This window comes from Cynoglossus semilaevis, chromosome 20, assembly GCF_000523025.1.
Source record: "Cynoglossus semilaevis isolate Cse_v1.0 chromosome 20, Cse_v1.0, whole genome shotgun sequence".
NCBI lineage: Eukaryota > Metazoa > Chordata > Actinopteri > Pleuronectiformes > Cynoglossidae > Cynoglossus > Cynoglossus semilaevis.
The window spans coordinates 14,822,178-14,839,359 of record NC_024326.1 but is presented as its reverse complement, the minus strand read 5'-3'; the positions used below and the strand labels follow the sequence as shown (position 1 = coordinate 14,839,359).

The 17,182-nt window shown below is 39.9% G+C and overlaps 2 protein-coding genes and 1 long non-coding RNA gene across 9 annotated transcripts; 2 read left to right on the top strand and 1 right to left on the bottom strand.

The window, feature by feature from the left end:
* LOC103396802 (ATP-sensitive inward rectifier potassium channel 10-like) lies at window positions 1-11,774 on the top strand. 3 transcript variants are annotated; one of them, XM_008335035.3, is made up of 8 exons: window positions 1-73; window positions 1,176-1,315; window positions 2,851-3,322; window positions 8,382-8,724; window positions 9,119-9,330; window positions 9,422-9,553; window positions 9,621-9,798; window positions 10,197-11,774. In XM_008335035.3, exons 4-8 carry the CDS (start codon window positions 8,382-8,384, stop codon window positions 10,628-10,630), a joined length of 1,299 nt encoding a protein of 432 aa, XP_008333257.1. In that variant the 5' UTR covers window positions 1-73; window positions 1,176-1,315; window positions 2,851-3,322; the 3' UTR covers window positions 10,631-11,774. The 3 variants fall into 3 exon arrangements, with proteins under 3 accessions (XP_008333257.1, XP_016897647.1, XP_008333259.1); XM_017042158.2 differs by lacking the exons at window positions 1-73; window positions 1,176-1,315; window positions 2,851-3,322 and adding an exon at window positions 4,019-5,670 and having other exon boundaries at window positions 8,414-8,724; XM_008335037.3 differs by lacking the exons at window positions 1-73; window positions 1,176-1,315; window positions 2,851-3,322 and adding an exon at window positions 4,022-5,670.
* Window positions 11,775-11,949: 175 nt separating this feature from the next.
* Window positions 11,950-12,189, bottom strand: LOC107990133 (uncharacterized). The gene is made up of 2 exons (XR_001761674.2): window positions 12,073-12,189; window positions 11,950-12,007 (listed from the first exon to the last, which is right to left on the bottom strand). It is a non-coding gene; the product is annotated as an uncharacterized LOC107990133 (long non-coding RNA).
* LOC103396821 (uncharacterized) lies at window positions 12,056-16,978 on the top strand. 5 transcript variants are annotated; one of them, XM_008335055.3, is made up of 7 exons: window positions 12,056-12,769; window positions 13,143-13,438; window positions 14,721-15,038; window positions 15,132-15,422; window positions 15,543-15,641; window positions 16,357-16,397; window positions 16,758-16,978. In XM_008335055.3, exons 2-7 carry the CDS (start codon window positions 13,381-13,383, stop codon window positions 16,902-16,904), a joined length of 954 nt encoding a protein of 317 aa, XP_008333277.1. In that variant the 5' UTR covers window positions 12,056-12,769; window positions 13,143-13,380; the 3' UTR covers window positions 16,905-16,978. The 5 variants fall into 5 exon arrangements, with proteins under 5 accessions (XP_008333277.1, XP_024908333.1, XP_016897652.1 ...); XM_025052565.1 differs by having other exon boundaries at window positions 13,134-13,438; XM_017042163.2 differs by lacking the exon at window positions 16,357-16,397 and having other exon boundaries at window positions 13,134-13,438.
* Window positions 16,979-17,182: the final 204 nt, after the last annotated feature.

Below are 17,182 nucleotides of genomic sequence, written 5' to 3'. Positions count from 1 at the left end.
AATTAGCTAGCTTGGCCACAGCTGAGCCACCACCAAACTCTCATTAACTCTGCGGCGTTTACTTCTGCACCAGGTAAGACACGTTACTTAACACGTGTAGAGAAAAAAAAGAGACACGTCTTAGGGACGAATCTAAAGACATTGTACGTTATTTAAAACACGTAGATCTGCTAATCATTGTTACTCACTCTAAAGAGTCATAAGACAGACTATAAATAATATATTAGTCGGACTTTTTTTAGGCGTTCATTTCTAGGCAGTGACGCAGGAAACAGCTGCATCAAAAACAATTTGTTCTTTTACGTGCTTTCTGTAATATATCAACCAGGAGGGAAGGTACACTTTAACACAACTTAACGCTACGTTTTGTGTAATCGAGTGATTTTCTTATTTACGCCACAGGAGGGAGCCGTTTCATAATCGATGAGAAACAAGACTGAGAATACACATTCACATGTATTTAGGTGTTTATCAGCAGCTTTCTGCTTCCCTCTGCTGGTAAAAAAAAATTACTGCACTCTACAACATTTTTCATTTTCTACTAAGAAATAGTTCGACTCTGTGTGCTTTCACGTAGACTCAAAGACAGAACACTTCAGTTGACATAGTGTGCTCCCAGAAACTAGGAGTAAAACCGTTTAATAGAATATTAAGAATTTTTCAGATTAAGTTAGGTTAATTATTTAATTGAATATTTTCAGAACTTCACATTTACAACTGGTGCTGTATATAATTTAATGTAATTTGATTATTTTTTTTGTTTTATCTCTTTTTTGGTGCTTAATTTGCTATATTCCTTATATACCTCTATAAATGGTAATAATAATAATTGTATCAAAGACATTTAGGTTTTTGTTTTCTAAAAAAGTGAAGTGTTTTTGGCCAGTCAGTGCAAATAGAGGACAGTATACAGTGAGTAACAGCAAGGTCGATATGGAGCGGTTAGCACGCCTCCCTCGAAAGCAGAGAGAACGTAGTCCTTTCCTAGAGGAACCACGTACTTGGTGCCTCCAATGGGAGCCTGTTGCAGCAAATTTGCAACACAAGAGATTCCCAAGTGGGGGATCAATAAATAAATAGTTTAAATTATTATTATTATTATTATGATTATTATTATTATTATAATTATTATTGTATGGTTTTGAATTATCCATGACCTTGGTCTGTTTCTCTAGGTTTTAATGTGACCACTGCAGGACAGGAACTGAAACCAAAAAGGACAACAAATAAATATGCAGGAGACAGGATGGAGAGTGAGACAAAAGGCTGGAACGAGACGAGAGAAGGAAAGTTTGTATGGTTCAAGGAAACGGAGGTAAGACCACCAATATCACCACCTTATGGTGAGCCAAGAGAATTATTATGATGACACACACACACACACACTCACACACACTCTGACTTGGAGAGGAGGTGGTAACCTGCTGATTCTGTTGATCCAAACCTGTGCTAATAGTTGTTTCCGGAATTCATGTGTGGTTAATGTCAGTTGTGACTCAGGCACAGAAAAAATCTGGAATAAAAATATTTTCCATGAGGTTTCACTTTTTGTTGTTCAGTCTGACAGCTGGATAAACTTTAGTCTAATACATCTCCACTGTCTCCCTTCAATACATCATCTTTAATTTTAAAATAATTCTTTTTTGAAAAAACGTCTCTTTTCAATAGGAAAGACAAAAACATTGAAAGACGAAAGATAAAAAGAAAGAAAAACTGAAAGAAAGTAGAAAAAAGTAAGAAAGAACTAATGAAGCAAACAAAAAAGAAAAAAAAGGAGAAACAAAAAATGAATGTCTCTCCCCCTTTTTTTAATCATCTTTTTGTTTTCATTGTATTTGTTGAGACATCACTGTGTCAAGAGATTAGCTCACGCACACGCTTTCAGGCCCAGCAGCGAGGGGCCCTCACATGCACAGAGTCCACGAATGCACTAACAAACAGCCCCCTGCAGAATACACACACATATACTCACAAACACACTTATACACACAGTCTTTAGTCTTTTGGGGGGAACCACACAGGCCCTCCATTCATGTGTCTAAAAGCGTCCGTACGGAGCGTCCTGTGAGACTCAAACACATCCGTGAGGTGAATGCTGCCCCTTTTTCTTGCCTCAGGAAAGAGGGACGGACCATTATTTAATTGAAACAGGCAGAGGTGGTTGGAGTTGCTGTGGAGCAGTGGGCAACTGTGCTGAAGATCCTCTGTGAGTGTGTATGGTGCAGAGTTCAGGAAAGGCTTTTATGTTACACCATGGTGTGTTCAGGACCTGGCAGCATGTTTCCACCAAAGAAGAAACATGCTTTGTTAGGTTTTATTTTTTTAGGTCTTTAAGTTTTATGACCAAGTTTGTAAAACACAGAAAAAAGTGCCGTTCAGTAATACAACCCATGGACAGCGTCAAACCTAGGCAAATTTTGGGTTTATTTTATTTGTTGGAACTGAAAAATGTTGTATATTAAAGCTTATAGTAAAACTGTTGTCAGTGTAAAGACACAATGCTGTTCCACTTGAACAGCAGGTTACAATGAGGTTCTTATTGAAGATAACACAGGTTTTCATTTCTAAATTTTAGTGTAATTTGAAATGCAATTTGTCAGTTGATCATTTTAAGCACGGGTTATTTAATCAGCCTGAGGATTTGGGTTTTGATGCTCATGTGGAGGCAGTAGAACAGGTGATGAGTTTGAAAACCAACGTCAGTCACTTGAAGTAATAGAAGAAAGCACAGACAGTGTCACCCTGTTGACTCTTTTTCCTCAAACATCTGAGAAGAAAAGTCTGATCCATTTATTTTTTCATGTCTCCCTAATCCGCTTCTGTCTATTTGTTTTCATTTGTATTTTTCAGGTTGACAATGAAGACTGGATGGAGTGGGAATCAGTTGTTACAGCAATTACACAGACATTTGCAGGACACAACAGGAATTCAGGAGTGAATGGGTGAGGTAGAAAGATGGAGGGAAAAAGGAAAAGTGAATGAGTGAGAGAAGCAGAGAGAGAGAGAGAGAGAGAGATGCCTCTTATAAAGCCACGTCCTGTCTCTCAGGGGAGAATTTGTGAGCAGTGAGACCAGGCTTTTGGGGCAGAAACAGAGGCCCGAGTGTGCGAGCAAATGACTGGACCGATAATTCTCCCTAATGGTGTATGAATGTCCAGGGACACTGTCTGTTGAAATTACTCCTCCTGCAGAACCGGAGTCAGGTCCCTGATCTGTGAGCATGTTTGACAACAAAGCAGACATGTGGCTGAAGAGACGCTAAGGCTGCAGGCTCCAAACTCTCCATCATCCACCTGACAATCTGTAATCTCTGCTGGATAAGGTAAGACATTTATGAGTCACAAGTCAAAAATCACATCCAATGTATACAGGAAAATGTATTTCAATTAATGATGAAATATAAATGTCGGGTCAGTTTCTTATTTTATGTTGATATTTTGGTTTGTGCTTATTCCCATCTGCATAAATATAAATCTGTATGTCACATGAAAAAACAATTCTCTATTAGTTGCATTTGTTTACAATAAACAATGATTGAATTAAATCTAAGTATATTCAAAACAAATCAATGCACATAACTTAGAGCTGAAAAACAAGAAAAAAAAAATCACTCACAGAGGTTTCATTTCCAATCTGGCAACGATTTTCATAATGAGTTGTCATGATTAAATCACAGCAAATCAGCACTACAGCTTTAGGTTTAGTGGCATGATATAACTAAAAGGTTAGCTAATTATAAGCCAAGACAGTTTTTGGATAAAATATCACTGTGTGACAGGCCAGAACTAGAAAAAAAAGTTGCCAGAAATATTTAGCAAAGAAAGCAGCACAGAACAAGAAAGCAAAGGTGTTGTTGACTGTGTCAACTTTACAGCTATTTAAAATTATATATTTTATTATATATTTATTATTATTTATTATTTTATTATATTTATTTTTCTATTATTTTTTACATGGAATGAACAAATAGAGGTGTAATTCACAGTTATACCATGACCATAGAGACTTTCCATCCATTCTACTATATTCTAAGATATAAAACCAGCAATGACTGTAGACTGTAGTAATAATGTGAATTTGTGTTTTCTGTAATGTCTTGGATAGTTTTATTTTTAATTAGCAGGATTTCACATTTGATTTATTTTTTGCAAATTGGGATCAATTTCTGGACCCCTGACAATTTCCATTATTTTCATTAATAAATCATTGGGTGTTTGGATCAGCAACTTCATTCTGATTTATCAAAAAAAAACAAAAAACAAAAAAACTGATGGACACAGTAATATTTCAGAAGTGAAACTACGTTTATTGGACTAACAGGGGATGTGCAATAAGCATCAAAACAAAAGAAAAAATATCAATATTTAGTAGATCCTCCTTTTGCCAAAATAACAGCTTCTAGACGTTTTCTATAAGTTACACAGCATGATGGATCCTCCACCACATTTTACTGTGGGTAGCACTTTACTGTGTAAGTGCTTTTCTTGGAATCCTGTGTTCTTTCGCCACCGTGCATAACGCCCCTTGTTTGTTTCATCAGTCCACAGCACCTTGTTCCAAAATGAAGCTGGTTTTGTCCAGATGTCCTTTTGTATACCTCAATCGACTCCGTCTTTTGTACAGCTTCTCCTTGCTCTGAATTGTTGAACAATTTCACAGATAAACCATCTGCAGCAAGATGATGTTGTAGTTCTTTAGTGGGTGTCTGTGGTTTGTCTTTGAACATTCTCACCAACGTTCACCTGATATTTGTCTTGGTCTGCCACTTCTGGCCTTAACAAGAATTGATGAGCTCACCAAGATCATTTTGTGTTCCATTTAATCAGTGCTAAGAAGTTACAGGTGTTCAAATCAACAGAAGGACCACAAGTGCCCACATTTCTGCACCTGTGTAATTCTGCTGTTCTGTTTCAGAATGAAGTTGCTGATCCAAACACCCAGTGATTTATAAATGGAAATATTGCAAATTGTCAGGGGTGCCCAAAGTTTTTCATGCAACTGTATATGACTCAAAAAAGGACGAATGACAGGAGGTGAAGTCTGGAGGAAACAAAGTGAAGAGAGAGAAGTGTGCTGTGTGTGTGTGTGTGTGTGTGGAGAGGGATTACTCCTTACTCCAGAATACTAACGAGGGCCTTTTGTCACAGATCTCTTCTTTCCCCTCTCTTCCTCTCCTCATTTTTCCCCTTTTCACTCATCCTGATCACGCACACACACACACACACACACACATTCACACTAAACAATTTCCACTATTGCTCACAAACACGTTTTCATGAAATTATTATGCATGCACACCCATACACACACACAGAATTATGTGTGTAATTGCAAAACCATTCTCACATACTAACTCTCTCTCTCTCTCCCTCCATCACTCTCTCTCTCTCTCACACACACACACACATGAATGGGCACAGAGTGGTTTTTGTCAATGGTGTCTTTTGTTTCTTTTATCTTGGCTTCAACAAAGCATTCCTGTGTACACAGAGGAGAGAGAGAGAGAGAGAGAGAGAGAGCAAAGGATAAAAAAAAGTGAGAGTAAAAGAAAGCGAGAGTTCAGAAAAACATTTGGGGTTCGTTTGTTGGACCAAAAGTAAAAGTTCTGATTCAGATTTCTGGACGTGGCCGTTCAGAACAGATGGAGATGGAATACATCCTGCTGGAGAGGTTGGTCCCAAACATCTACCAACGTTTGCTCTATTATTATTCACCTGATACGACTGTGTGTGTGTGTGTGTGTGTGTGTGTGTGTGTGTGACACAGAGTTGAGGGCGTGAACTTTTCAATGGTGCCCTTGTGATGTTGTACCAGTTGTGAGGGCTTCACCTCGGTCCTTTTGTAGTTGGGTGATTGATGACATAATCAGAGATTAGCAGAGCATGTAGGGAGAAGTTATTTAATTTACGTTCACACTGTGGCCCAAAATATACACTTCCTGATTGGTTGTCACGGTTGGCATCATTGGAACTCAAAATTTCCGTTTTGACTGCACCTGGTGGAAAGTTTGAAGTTCTCGTACAGAGCAGTGTTTCTCTTGAACCTTTCCTATGACGTCAAGAAATTACTTTCTGACCAGGTTTCTGCTATTATGAGTTATCTATTATCAGGAAGTAAGCGTAAATTTGATCTCGTGTGAAACTACAATAAGTGACCAGAAAAGGAACCTGACAGTTAGACCTGCACCTGGGGCAGATGTAGTGTGAGTGGTTGGTCTCGTTTGAAAACCACTGGTCAAACTTGGATGATAATGTTTTTTTTGCTTGTTAAATTTCTTAATTTCTTAATGCTCTATCTGATGAAGTTTGTTTTCTGATGTCTGTACTTGGACAGTACGTAGTTTTTCTAGTCCTGATCTCCACTCCGAGCACTTTAAACTTCAGGTTTCTTCCATTTACCTGGGGTCTAGAATCGAACCCACAACCCCTTTGGTGTAGGAAAACTGCACTGGTGTGAATGTGTGAACAGCTGCTGTCATTGGCTCCAGCTTCTGTCCTGGAACCCTGAAAAGTATTAAGTTGTGTAAGATGAATGAATGGATGAATGGATGAGTACCAGGAGGACCAACGGGCCAGGCTGAAGCCCTCAAAGACAAACTCTGGCCCTTTTCCTACCAAACTCTTACTGCCGTCTCCTGTTTCCCATCAGAAGGTCACTCTTTGTCCACATGCAGCTTCTTCATTTAGAACCAACAGTAGAACCTTTAAAAGAGGAGGTAAAAAAACAAACTTCATCGAGATAAAGCTCTGGGAAACTGATTTATTTCACTTAAACTGACTCCTTCACTCATTCTCCTTCTTTTCTCATCTCAAATGAACCCCTGTGTGGACACTGTGTGACTGTTAATGGGGACATCTTCACCCTAATGCTCCTCTTTTCTCTTCTTTTCCTCTTTTCTGCCTTCTGTCTCCTTTGTGGACTATCCTTTTCCTGCGGCCGACATGCTGTCTTGGACGTAAGTGTGTGTTTTTCAGCGACTGCTCGTGACATTACTGTTCTGTCTCTGCGTTTGTGTGCTTTGACTTACACACTAGACATATTTAAAACTGGTGGTGAATTATAACAGATACAAGCCTGGCACAACCCTCTCATTTTTATTCATTTTATTAGCTACTTGGCTTTTGGTATCAGAGTTAACTGTGGTGGTGAATTATAACAGATACAAGCCTCATTTTATTAGCTACTTGGCTTTTCGTATCAGAGTTAACTGATAGCCTTCCTTTAGCTTTCCTACTCTAAGCCACTGTATTTGAGCATATGGTTTGTACACCTGTTTCATACACTGAGACTACATATATATATATATAGATTTGCAAATCTAATTTAATAGTTTGACTTTTTGAAAGTTCTTTACTTCCCCTACAGGCCAACGAAAGTTCCCAGGGAGACTTCCTCTTTATTACCACTTTACATTTTTAGAAGACAGTTATCCAACAGAAGCCTTTGTGCATATTTGTTTTATTTTTGCATTTTCAACTTTCAAACAAACATACTAAAAAAACAATTTGTCTGACACCTCAGGTCTGACACCGGTGGTGTTTTCATTAGCAGTTTCTCTTTCACACCAGACCTATTCTTAATGGTTTCAAACAGCTGTTCACATGGGCTGAGAAACCCATTGAAGTTCCATTGTATTTTGTGACAGAAAAAAAGTGAGTGATCTAGCAGCAGCTCACTCCCTGACACTGACGCAGCCAGGTCCTGTTGGTTCATTTTTTCAGAAAACATCTGTTCAGTAATCTACTCAGTAGTTGCCAAATAAGTTAAATGATATACAGTATGACAGGGTAAATGTTAATATGTTATCTGTTACATTTATAACCAACCACCTGCTGGTTCTCGACACTACGATAATCCTTTCATGTTATGGTTGACCTATTTCGTTTTGCATCTTGTTTGTGGGCAGACAAAACTCAGAGATAATCAGTACAAACTTATATTGGTTCACAGAGGAAATAACTGTGGGGAGACAAGCACGTCTCTTCAGTGAAACCATCAAAAAAATTACATATATATGCATTACAGGAAGTCACAGCCCCATCAGACCGCACAGAACATTCTCAGAAACACTTGTGTCTTAACTGTTTGCAGCCTGTTCACATTTAGACACGCATGAAACACGTTTTTTATTTCAGTGGAAGCAAATTGTCATTCATTTGCATCAATTTTTAACAGATTCCTGATGCATCATTACATTCCTAACTGTCAGTGTCAACAAAAACATTTCTGTTTATAGTTTCGTAATGCGACAACAGAATCAGTATTATACGGATATCATTTGATCTAAAATCTCTTAATTTTTTCGCTGCTTAGCCAGTGCACCCCAGTTAAGTTGACAAATGAAATATTTTTTAACCTGCTCTCATTGTTTTATCCATTAGATGACGTCTGCCACACCTCCTTCCTCTCGTAGTCCCTCCCCTCAGAAGGTTTGCCACTCTCAGACACAGACTGACATTTTGAAACCACTACTGGGGGCCAACTCTGGTGGAGGTGGGACTCTGAGAAAGAGGAGGCGTGTTCTCTCCAAGGATGGACGTAGCAACATCCGAATTGATCACATCAGAGGGAGGAGCGCCCTCTACATACGTGACCTGTGGACCACATTCCTTGACATGCAGTGGCGCTATAAGTTCTTCCTGTTTACTGCAACGTTTGCAGGGACCTGGTTCCTGTTTGGTGTCCTGTGGTACCTGGTGGCTCTGGTGCATGGAGACCTGTTGGGTGAGAATGTGGAGCAGTTAAAAAAGAAGGGAACTGTTCCTATGGCAGTGGGTCCATTTTCTGGGAGGGCTGAAATGCTCTTTCAATTAAATGCTGAACAGGCCATGAAGTTTCAAAACTCATTAAATCTTTATAGTGATGATTGTTATAATGATGTTGTTAAAGGTCATGTAAGACCATCCGGTTTTACCTGTTGTTGTCATTCACTAATTGTCAACTCTTTGTTAAACAATTTACACACAATCATGAACTTATACAACTCAAAGTCCAAGCTCTAGTTTACATCAGTTTAAGAGCTGATAAATAACTCTAAAATTTAAAAAAATGTATAGCTCTGAAAAAAGCGTAAATAAATATAAAATGCACCAAGTTATAAATGTTTCTCTTTCTCTAGAATTTGACCCTCCATCCAACCACACACCCTGTGTGATGCAGATGCAGACCCTGACGGGAGCCTTCCTCTTCTCCCTGGAGTCCCAGACCACCATTGGATATGGTTTTCGCTGCATCACCGAAGAATGTCCGGCTGCCATCGTCCTCCTCATCGTCCAGCTGGTCATCACCATGCTGATGGAGATCTTCATCACTGGTACTTTCCTGGCTAAGGTATAGCCAAAAATCAAACATCTGACTTTAGTGAAGAAAGTGTATATTTCCTTGAGTAGTTTGGATTTTAACAAGTCCTGTCTCGGGTCAGCTGGCTCGTCCAAAAAAGCGAGGAGAGACAGTGAAGTTCAGCCAGCACGCTGTGGTGTCCACACATGAGGGTAGACCTTGTCTGATGATCAGAGTTGCCAACATGCGCAAGAGTCTTCTCATTGGCTGTCAGGTAAGTGTAGTGTACACGCCATATTACTGTAGCACAAAAGTACATTCAAACACACTGCTTCGTCCAGGTGAATGGGAAACTGCTCCAGACCTCTCTCACCAAAGAAGGTGAGACGGTCCGTCTAGACCAGAGGAACGTCCCATTCCAGGTGGACACTTCCAGCGACAGCCCCTTTCTGATCCTGCCCCTCACTTTTTATCATGTGATTGATGACAGCAGCCCACTGCGAGCCTGGGCAGCCAAGGGTAAGAAGGAATAGATGAGTGAGTCCAAAAGAGCTCAGATTCAGACTGTGTTTGTGTTGACAGTTGTTCAGTTGAGTTAAGATTTGATTTCATCTTTTTTTTATTGAACCCTCAAAAATGTAGCATTTTCAAATCAGGAGAAACAACACATTTTTAACCAAACATGAATGGAAATCAGCTCAGTCTAGAACCATCAGAATTTTTAAAAAATTATCCTGTAAAAACTGAAACAACATTTAAAGAATATGGATTTCAATCCTTAAAACAGATGAAGAAGCAGGTTGTAAACTGATGTCAAAGGTCGTTCTCTAGTTCCTCCTTTTTCCATACCATTAGTCTTTTTTATTGCTTCATTAACGAACCCTCTTTTTTAATTTCATGTACTCTGCCTACACCAGGTGGGGGCTGGACCGATCCAGAACTGGCAGACTTTGAATTGCTGGTGATTATGAACGCCACGGTGGAGCCCACTTCTGCCACCTGCCAGGTTCGCACCTCCTACCTGCCCGATGAGATCCTGTGGGGCTATGAGTTCCCCCCAGTGGTCTCCATGTCTCCGTCAGGTAAATACGTGGCAGACTTTGCCTTCTTTGACAAAGTGGCCAAGACCAAGACCACACCTTTGTTCAAACCTCCCAGCCCCCAGCATGTGTATCCCAGCAGCGGTGTGGGTGGAGGTGGAGGTGGAGGTGGAGGTGGAGGAGGAGCAGTCTCTCCTGAAGTGTCTGATCCAGAGAAGGTTCGTCTGGAGCAGAGCTACAGAGAGAGGGCCGTGGAGGAACACAGTCGGGCCAGAGACAACTCTCTGAGCGTCCGCATCAGTAACGTGTGAACAAACAACAACAACGGCAAAAACCACTGACATGAAACAAATAACTGCGGCGTTGGGCGTAATTAGCTTTTTTGAAGTTTGACTTTTTAGAACATACGTATATGAGTACGACATTTGGTCGATGGTCACACCAAATGACACTCATGACAAAGACAGAGGATGACTGTGTGTTTGGGTGGTGACTGCCATACATTTGCTGCAGTGAGACGTGTTAAACACAGGTTTGAATCATGAGAACAAATAAACAACATACAGTCGCTGTTCTCTCCTACTGATAGGCCACCGAGACTGCCTTTTGAATAAGCACGGAACCATGGGCTTACAGAACATGGTATCTCATGCACATACTCTCATGTGAAAGTTGCATATACAGTAGCTCACTTGATTGATTTTTGAAAAATATATCAATTCACCCTTGTAAATCCCCACATTTTATCCAAGTCACATCAGTCCCTGGAAGTACAGGAAGTGATAGTATGATAGTATTAAAACTTGATACATCTCACTTCTGTTTTGCCGTATCTCACAAAAAAATGGATGCCACACCTCAGAGGCTGCAAAACAAACAAACAAAAGGTCTTAAATTATTCATTTTTGACTGAATCTGGATACATGGAAACTGTGGTGGGCTGAATACCTACTGTAGTTTCCCTAAACGTATGAAAAGGGGAAAAACTCATGAAGAGGTGAGACATATAGTTTCAATAAAAATATTAGCACAAAATCCCCTCAGCCACAGGGTTGTGAGAGTAAGTTACAGAGACCATGCTTTTCAAATTGAAATGTGCTCAAAATATGTCATGTAATGTGCAACACATAAATAGAAAAAGAATAATTATTTCAGGATATCAATGTTTTTACAGCTAATGAGGTACTTTTTCAACAGGATGGTCAAGACCATCTCTCATATACAATGTATGAATTATGACTTACAAAGCTGGATACTGCAGATGTACTGCATCTGAAGGGCTCACTTTATGTTTAATCTGTTGCTACAAATAATACTGTCATCGCGGCTGAAGAGAATGTTGGAACTTGAATGACAGAAATGAAATGAAAATGACACATTCAGCCACTGAGGTTAAGCTTGTTTTTTCACACTCAAACTTTTGGTCTCTCTGTTTCCACACTCATTCACCTACCTCGGCCCAACGTTAACCCCCCCCGCCCTTCGCATGTCTTGTTACTGCTCCTCATTTCTTCTAAATAGAACTGTTACTTTCCTCCCCTCTCTGCGAGTTTTATCTTCTCCAGGGTGAACCATCTTTTTTCTTGTGTTTCTTGTTTCAATTCAAGTCCAATGATTTTTTTTTTTCTTGTTTCCTGGATCTGGTCTTTCATCTGTTGTAACGGCCTCCTCTAAAGTAAAGATCGGACCTGGACAAAATATGGTGCATGGCCCATAAGGCATTTAATTGCCTCCTCTAAAGTAAAGATCGGACCTGGGCAAAATATGGTGCATGGCCAACTCATCTTTACTTCACCTTTGCCACTGCAATGAACCCTCCTGCAGTGACAAGTTAGACTATATGGAATACGACATAAACAATCAGCTTAATGACACTGGCTCCATGTGACACTTTATTTATTTGCACCTTAGGAAGGTTGGCCGACTGGGATTTGACCTTAGGGAAATACTTTGTAGATTCTATTAGAAATACACAATAGATACACTCTAATTGCATTATAGTGCTACTTCCACTGACTGTAAAAGGCCGTTTGTCAACCCGTTCCCCATTGAGCACACACCCGTCAGTTACACTGACTTCACACTTTACACAACTTCAAACATCCGTCCTTACACTTACACCACCTGCCTAACTGTCACGTACCTCACTGCCACTCCTACGTACACCCTCATACAGATTTGTCAGTTACCTCTCACTGTAGCTGAAGTTCTTTTACGGAAGCTTCAACGTGGAAGTTTACACATTACACTGGATGGATTGGAAAAATGACCCACGTTGTGGACAGCAGATGTCCATTTATAGGTGGAAAATGTTAGTGTGCATTTCAGATGTGAAGAAGGAATTCTTTGTTTGTGATAAAGTTACTGTTTTGTTTCTAACGCTGAAAAATTAACTACAGACATTTTGCCCCAAACCACTGACAACCAAGCCACTACACAACAAAGATGTGGTAAGAACTCATGATGTTGTGATGTTTTAACAATGGCTGCCGGTCTGTACGTGAACGATCATCAGTTATGTTGATGGTGATGGAATGTTAGTCATGGTAATGGCTGTATTTAGCGCTGCAGGTGGAAACTGTAGCATGTCTTTAGCTAACATACATCTGTAAAACTCTGTTAGTGTGTAAAGAGCAGCTGCAGATAATGAATAATAATTGTAATTATAATAATTCTTTCCAAAAAACATGAATAAAGCTGAGTTCAGGAAATACTTTCTGACATGTTTTCTATTCCATGACACTCATAAAAACTGACTGATGTCTTTAAACCTTTCATAACATTTTCTTGGTCTTTGTTTCTTTGTCATTGCAGTTGTTGTAGGTGACTTTTTTACGTAGACTCCCTCCTGAAGGCCTCCTTTCAGAAGAGTGCTTTTGTACTTTTCAGTTCTCTGATGGTTTATCTTCTCTGGCAGAAACCTAAACAGCAGCAGTACTGATGTATCTGCCTGTCACTGCTGCTGTTGGGTTGTTCTAAAGGTCGTCATCATCCTCCTAAGAGTTATGCACAGCCCATATGTACAAGTTGAAACCACTTCCTCCTACATCACACAGTCAGGATGTTCACCCATGTTCTTCTTCTTTGTCTTTCTCTCCATGTCTGGTGTGCGGCTCAAGGTAAAAAAATATTTTTTTATTACTTTTTTCCTTGCTGTGTTGTTGATGTCACTGATGAATTGATTCATGTATATATTAATTGAAATATTTAAAACATAGTTTCCTTTTATTTATGTTTAATATTTTCACAGTTGTAAAACAACAAGGTGAAAAAGAAAGGAGTTTTTCTTACCTCTCACCTTAATGTGTGTTAGTCAGACCGATCTAGAGGATTATGAACCGCAAAGTTCATAAATTTGTTGTCCTTCAATCAGAAGCTGCATCTGGTCTAAAAACCGGTAGAAAAAAAACTGTTGTAATTTCTTCTTGTTCTTCATTTTGTTCCACTTCCTCCTCTTCGTGTTCTGAAAAATCATTCAGTTGAGCAGTTGTTACTGAGTGAAGATAAAATAATCTGAATGTGGTCAAAGGCCTCAGCCCAGACTTTAAAACATATTAGTTATACGTCAACTATCAGTTGACCTGGTTAAATGTGGGCCAGGAATGAAGGGTGGACCCCCTGAGAGGGCCGTGGAGCCCTGCTAATTTTATTGACTAATTATTGTCCTTCCTGTAGAACAGTGATTCACAATTATTTCCTATTATGCCCCCATCGGAGCGGGGATTCACACGTCCCCCTCGAGCCACACACCCGCAAATTGAAATACTATTGAGAACCTGATAACTTGTATATTTTTATCTGTACAAACCACTGTATGAGTTGCTGCCACTGAGTGACGGGAGGCTTCATTCACGTCAGTTAGAAGATCTAAATGGAGTAGAAAAAACTGTGTACCGTTTGCTCTGAATGGAGTTGATTGTTTTTTTAATGCTTATTTGTCTCAGTCTTTAATGAGTTTCTCTTTCTAGTTCCAGACTGCCGTGCTAAGAGGAGTTGGTTTGTCATGACGGGTCAGGACTTACGTCTGAATGTCACGGCTCCTGTCGTCCTGAGTAAACGTGATCAGTTTAAATGGACGTTCAACAATATAGAAGTTATAGTAACTATTTATGCTGATAATTATACAGAACAAGATGACAGTTATACAGACAGGGCCTTCATTTCTGCAGAAAACAAGTCACTGCTTTTAAAGAACACACAAAACAATGACAGTGGACTGTACCGTGCTGAGCTTCAAACAAGACGTAATAAGTGTTTGGTTCAATACCAGGTCATGGTCCAAGGTAGGTTTCTATGAAGTCAGTTCAAATACCAAGACAACCATCACTTGTTATTCTGAATGGAGTTGATTGTTTTTTTAATGCTTATTTGTCTCAGTCTTTAATGAGTTTCTCTTTCTAGTTCCAGACTGCAGTGATGAGAGGAGTTGGTTTGTCATGACGGGTCAGGACTTACGTCTGAATGTCACGGCTCCTGTCGTCCTGAGTAGACGTGATCTGTTTAGATGGACGTTCAACAGAACATATTTTATAGTAACTATTTTTGATGATAATGATACAGAACAAGGTGACAGTTATACAGACAGGGCCTTCATTTCTGCAGAAAACAAGTCACTGCTTTTAAAGAACACACAAAACAATGACAGTGGACTGTACCGTGCTGAGCTTCAAACAAGACGTAAAATAAAGTGTTTGGTTCAATACCAGGTCATGGTCCAAGGTAGGTTTCTATGAAGTCAGTTCAAATACCAAGACAACCATCACTTGTTATACTGAACTCTTATGTTGTTGTTTTTTTCCCTCCTTCACTCAGACATGGTGTCGAGACCAAATCTGGTCGTCACCCGTGTGTCCAGCAGCTCAGCTCACTGTGACCTGAATGTGACCTGCAGCACAGCAGACTCTGAGCTCATCACCAACTCTGTTTCATGTAACTCCAGTGACTGCAGTCTGCAGGAGACAGAGACATCCAGGGACACAGTCTCTGGTGCTGTCCTTAGTCTCTTCCTGTCACATGACAACTTAGTTGTATGTCAGCTCAGCAACAATGTCAGTCAGCGAAGAATTACAGAAGAAATCCTTCAGCTCTGCTTCACAGACAGTGGTAGGAAACGTTATTATGACGTCTGTCATCTTTCCAAATGTTCTGACATATTGTTGACCCCTGAAGTATCTGTGGAAATGTTCTTTTCAACAAAAATCTCTCTCTCTCATTTGATTTCAGGTTCCAGATTCTTCATCATTATTGGATCTGTTGTTGGGGTCACTGTGGTGATTTGCCTTGTTGTCATTTTCATCTTATTTTACAGGAAACATAGACCAGGTAAGAGGATTTCACTGTATATCTTCAGGAAGTAGATTGACAGTAACATGAGAAAAACATTTGTGTCACCTGGTCACATGACAACTTTGAAGAAAGAGGGGCGGACTGGGACCTAGAGACAGCTGCTAACAGAGAGAATTGATAGAATAGAAATGTGTGAAATGTCTGATACATTCATTGACAGGAAATATACATTTTGAAATATAAGTCTGATTAAAGGGCAGGTTTCCCTGTCTTTGAATCAGTGCATAGTAGCAATAATTTCTAGTGTGTGCTTGGAACTTGTTTTATATTTTGATAGATTTCCAAAAGTGTTGGGTCCATAGATGGGCACATGAAAATCATGCTCAGGGCCCCCCCCTGACGAGGTGCGGTCCTGCTGGTACTATCATAGTCCAGTCAAGACAACTGTATTGTCAGATATACCAGAGATATAAACATGTAAACATATTTTAGATCCATGTTCTTCAGTGGAACTAAACCTTTTTTCCACAGTGTGGACAAATAATAACGTATTAGAGCGATGATAAGAGACTGGACGGTAGAATTACAGGATACAGTGTTCATCATTCTGCCATGTGTTCAAAAGAATTAATTAATGCAATGTATGTGTAAACCTTGACAGCCCTGATGAAAACAGGAAAAATAAAAAAACAGTTTTTCAAAATAAAACTTTAAAAACAATTCTGAATATTTATGTTGTATTTACCTGCAGCTACTGCAACAGCTGGAAATACGATTTATGAAGTTCCTCAGGTAAACATCTACTCCCATCCCATTGGACCACACAAAATGGTCACGTATATTCATTCTCCTCTGTCACTGCCTGATTTGTGTCACGGGCACTTGTGCGTGCCTCCATCTTGGACAGCTCGTCCCAGAGGACACAGTCCACAGATTTGTCAGTCAACAGTTGATTGTTTTCCTCCTGTCCTTTTTTCACACCTTATTACAAGTCGACCAGTGCTTTGCAACCCTGGGTCGTCTGTCTTTCTGAACTGACCGTGGAGTTTGATTTTTCTTCTCTTTAAAGTATTTTATTTTCACTCCTGCAACAGCAGATTTTAAAGTAATATAATTGCTGACGATCAGTTCCACTTTGTTGTTGATTTCCAGATTTTCCAGAGTCCAATCTCATCCAGGCCTGAGAATCCCAAAGAACTTGACACAGTCTATGCCACAGCGGAATGGCCTAAGGAGGCAGCCACGCCGACAGTAGAGACACTGTACGGCAAAGTCACCAGTTACAGAAGAGTCGACTGAGTCACAAGGACAAATTCTACAAATTGACAAATTTTCACAAATGTCAAAACAAACACACGACCAACATGGTGACACGACAACACTGGACTCCTCTCCTGTTGACAGTGACTCTTGATCACATCTTCATCTGGTTCTCAAACTGTGGTCTGCAGCCTATAGTATGTACACAGTACACTGAAGACACTACAGACTGCAGCATCAGATTGTGATTAGTGACACAGGAGTAGCCGCAGTGTCAACAGTGAAGGGGTCCGAAGGGAGGGAGAGTTCATGGTGAT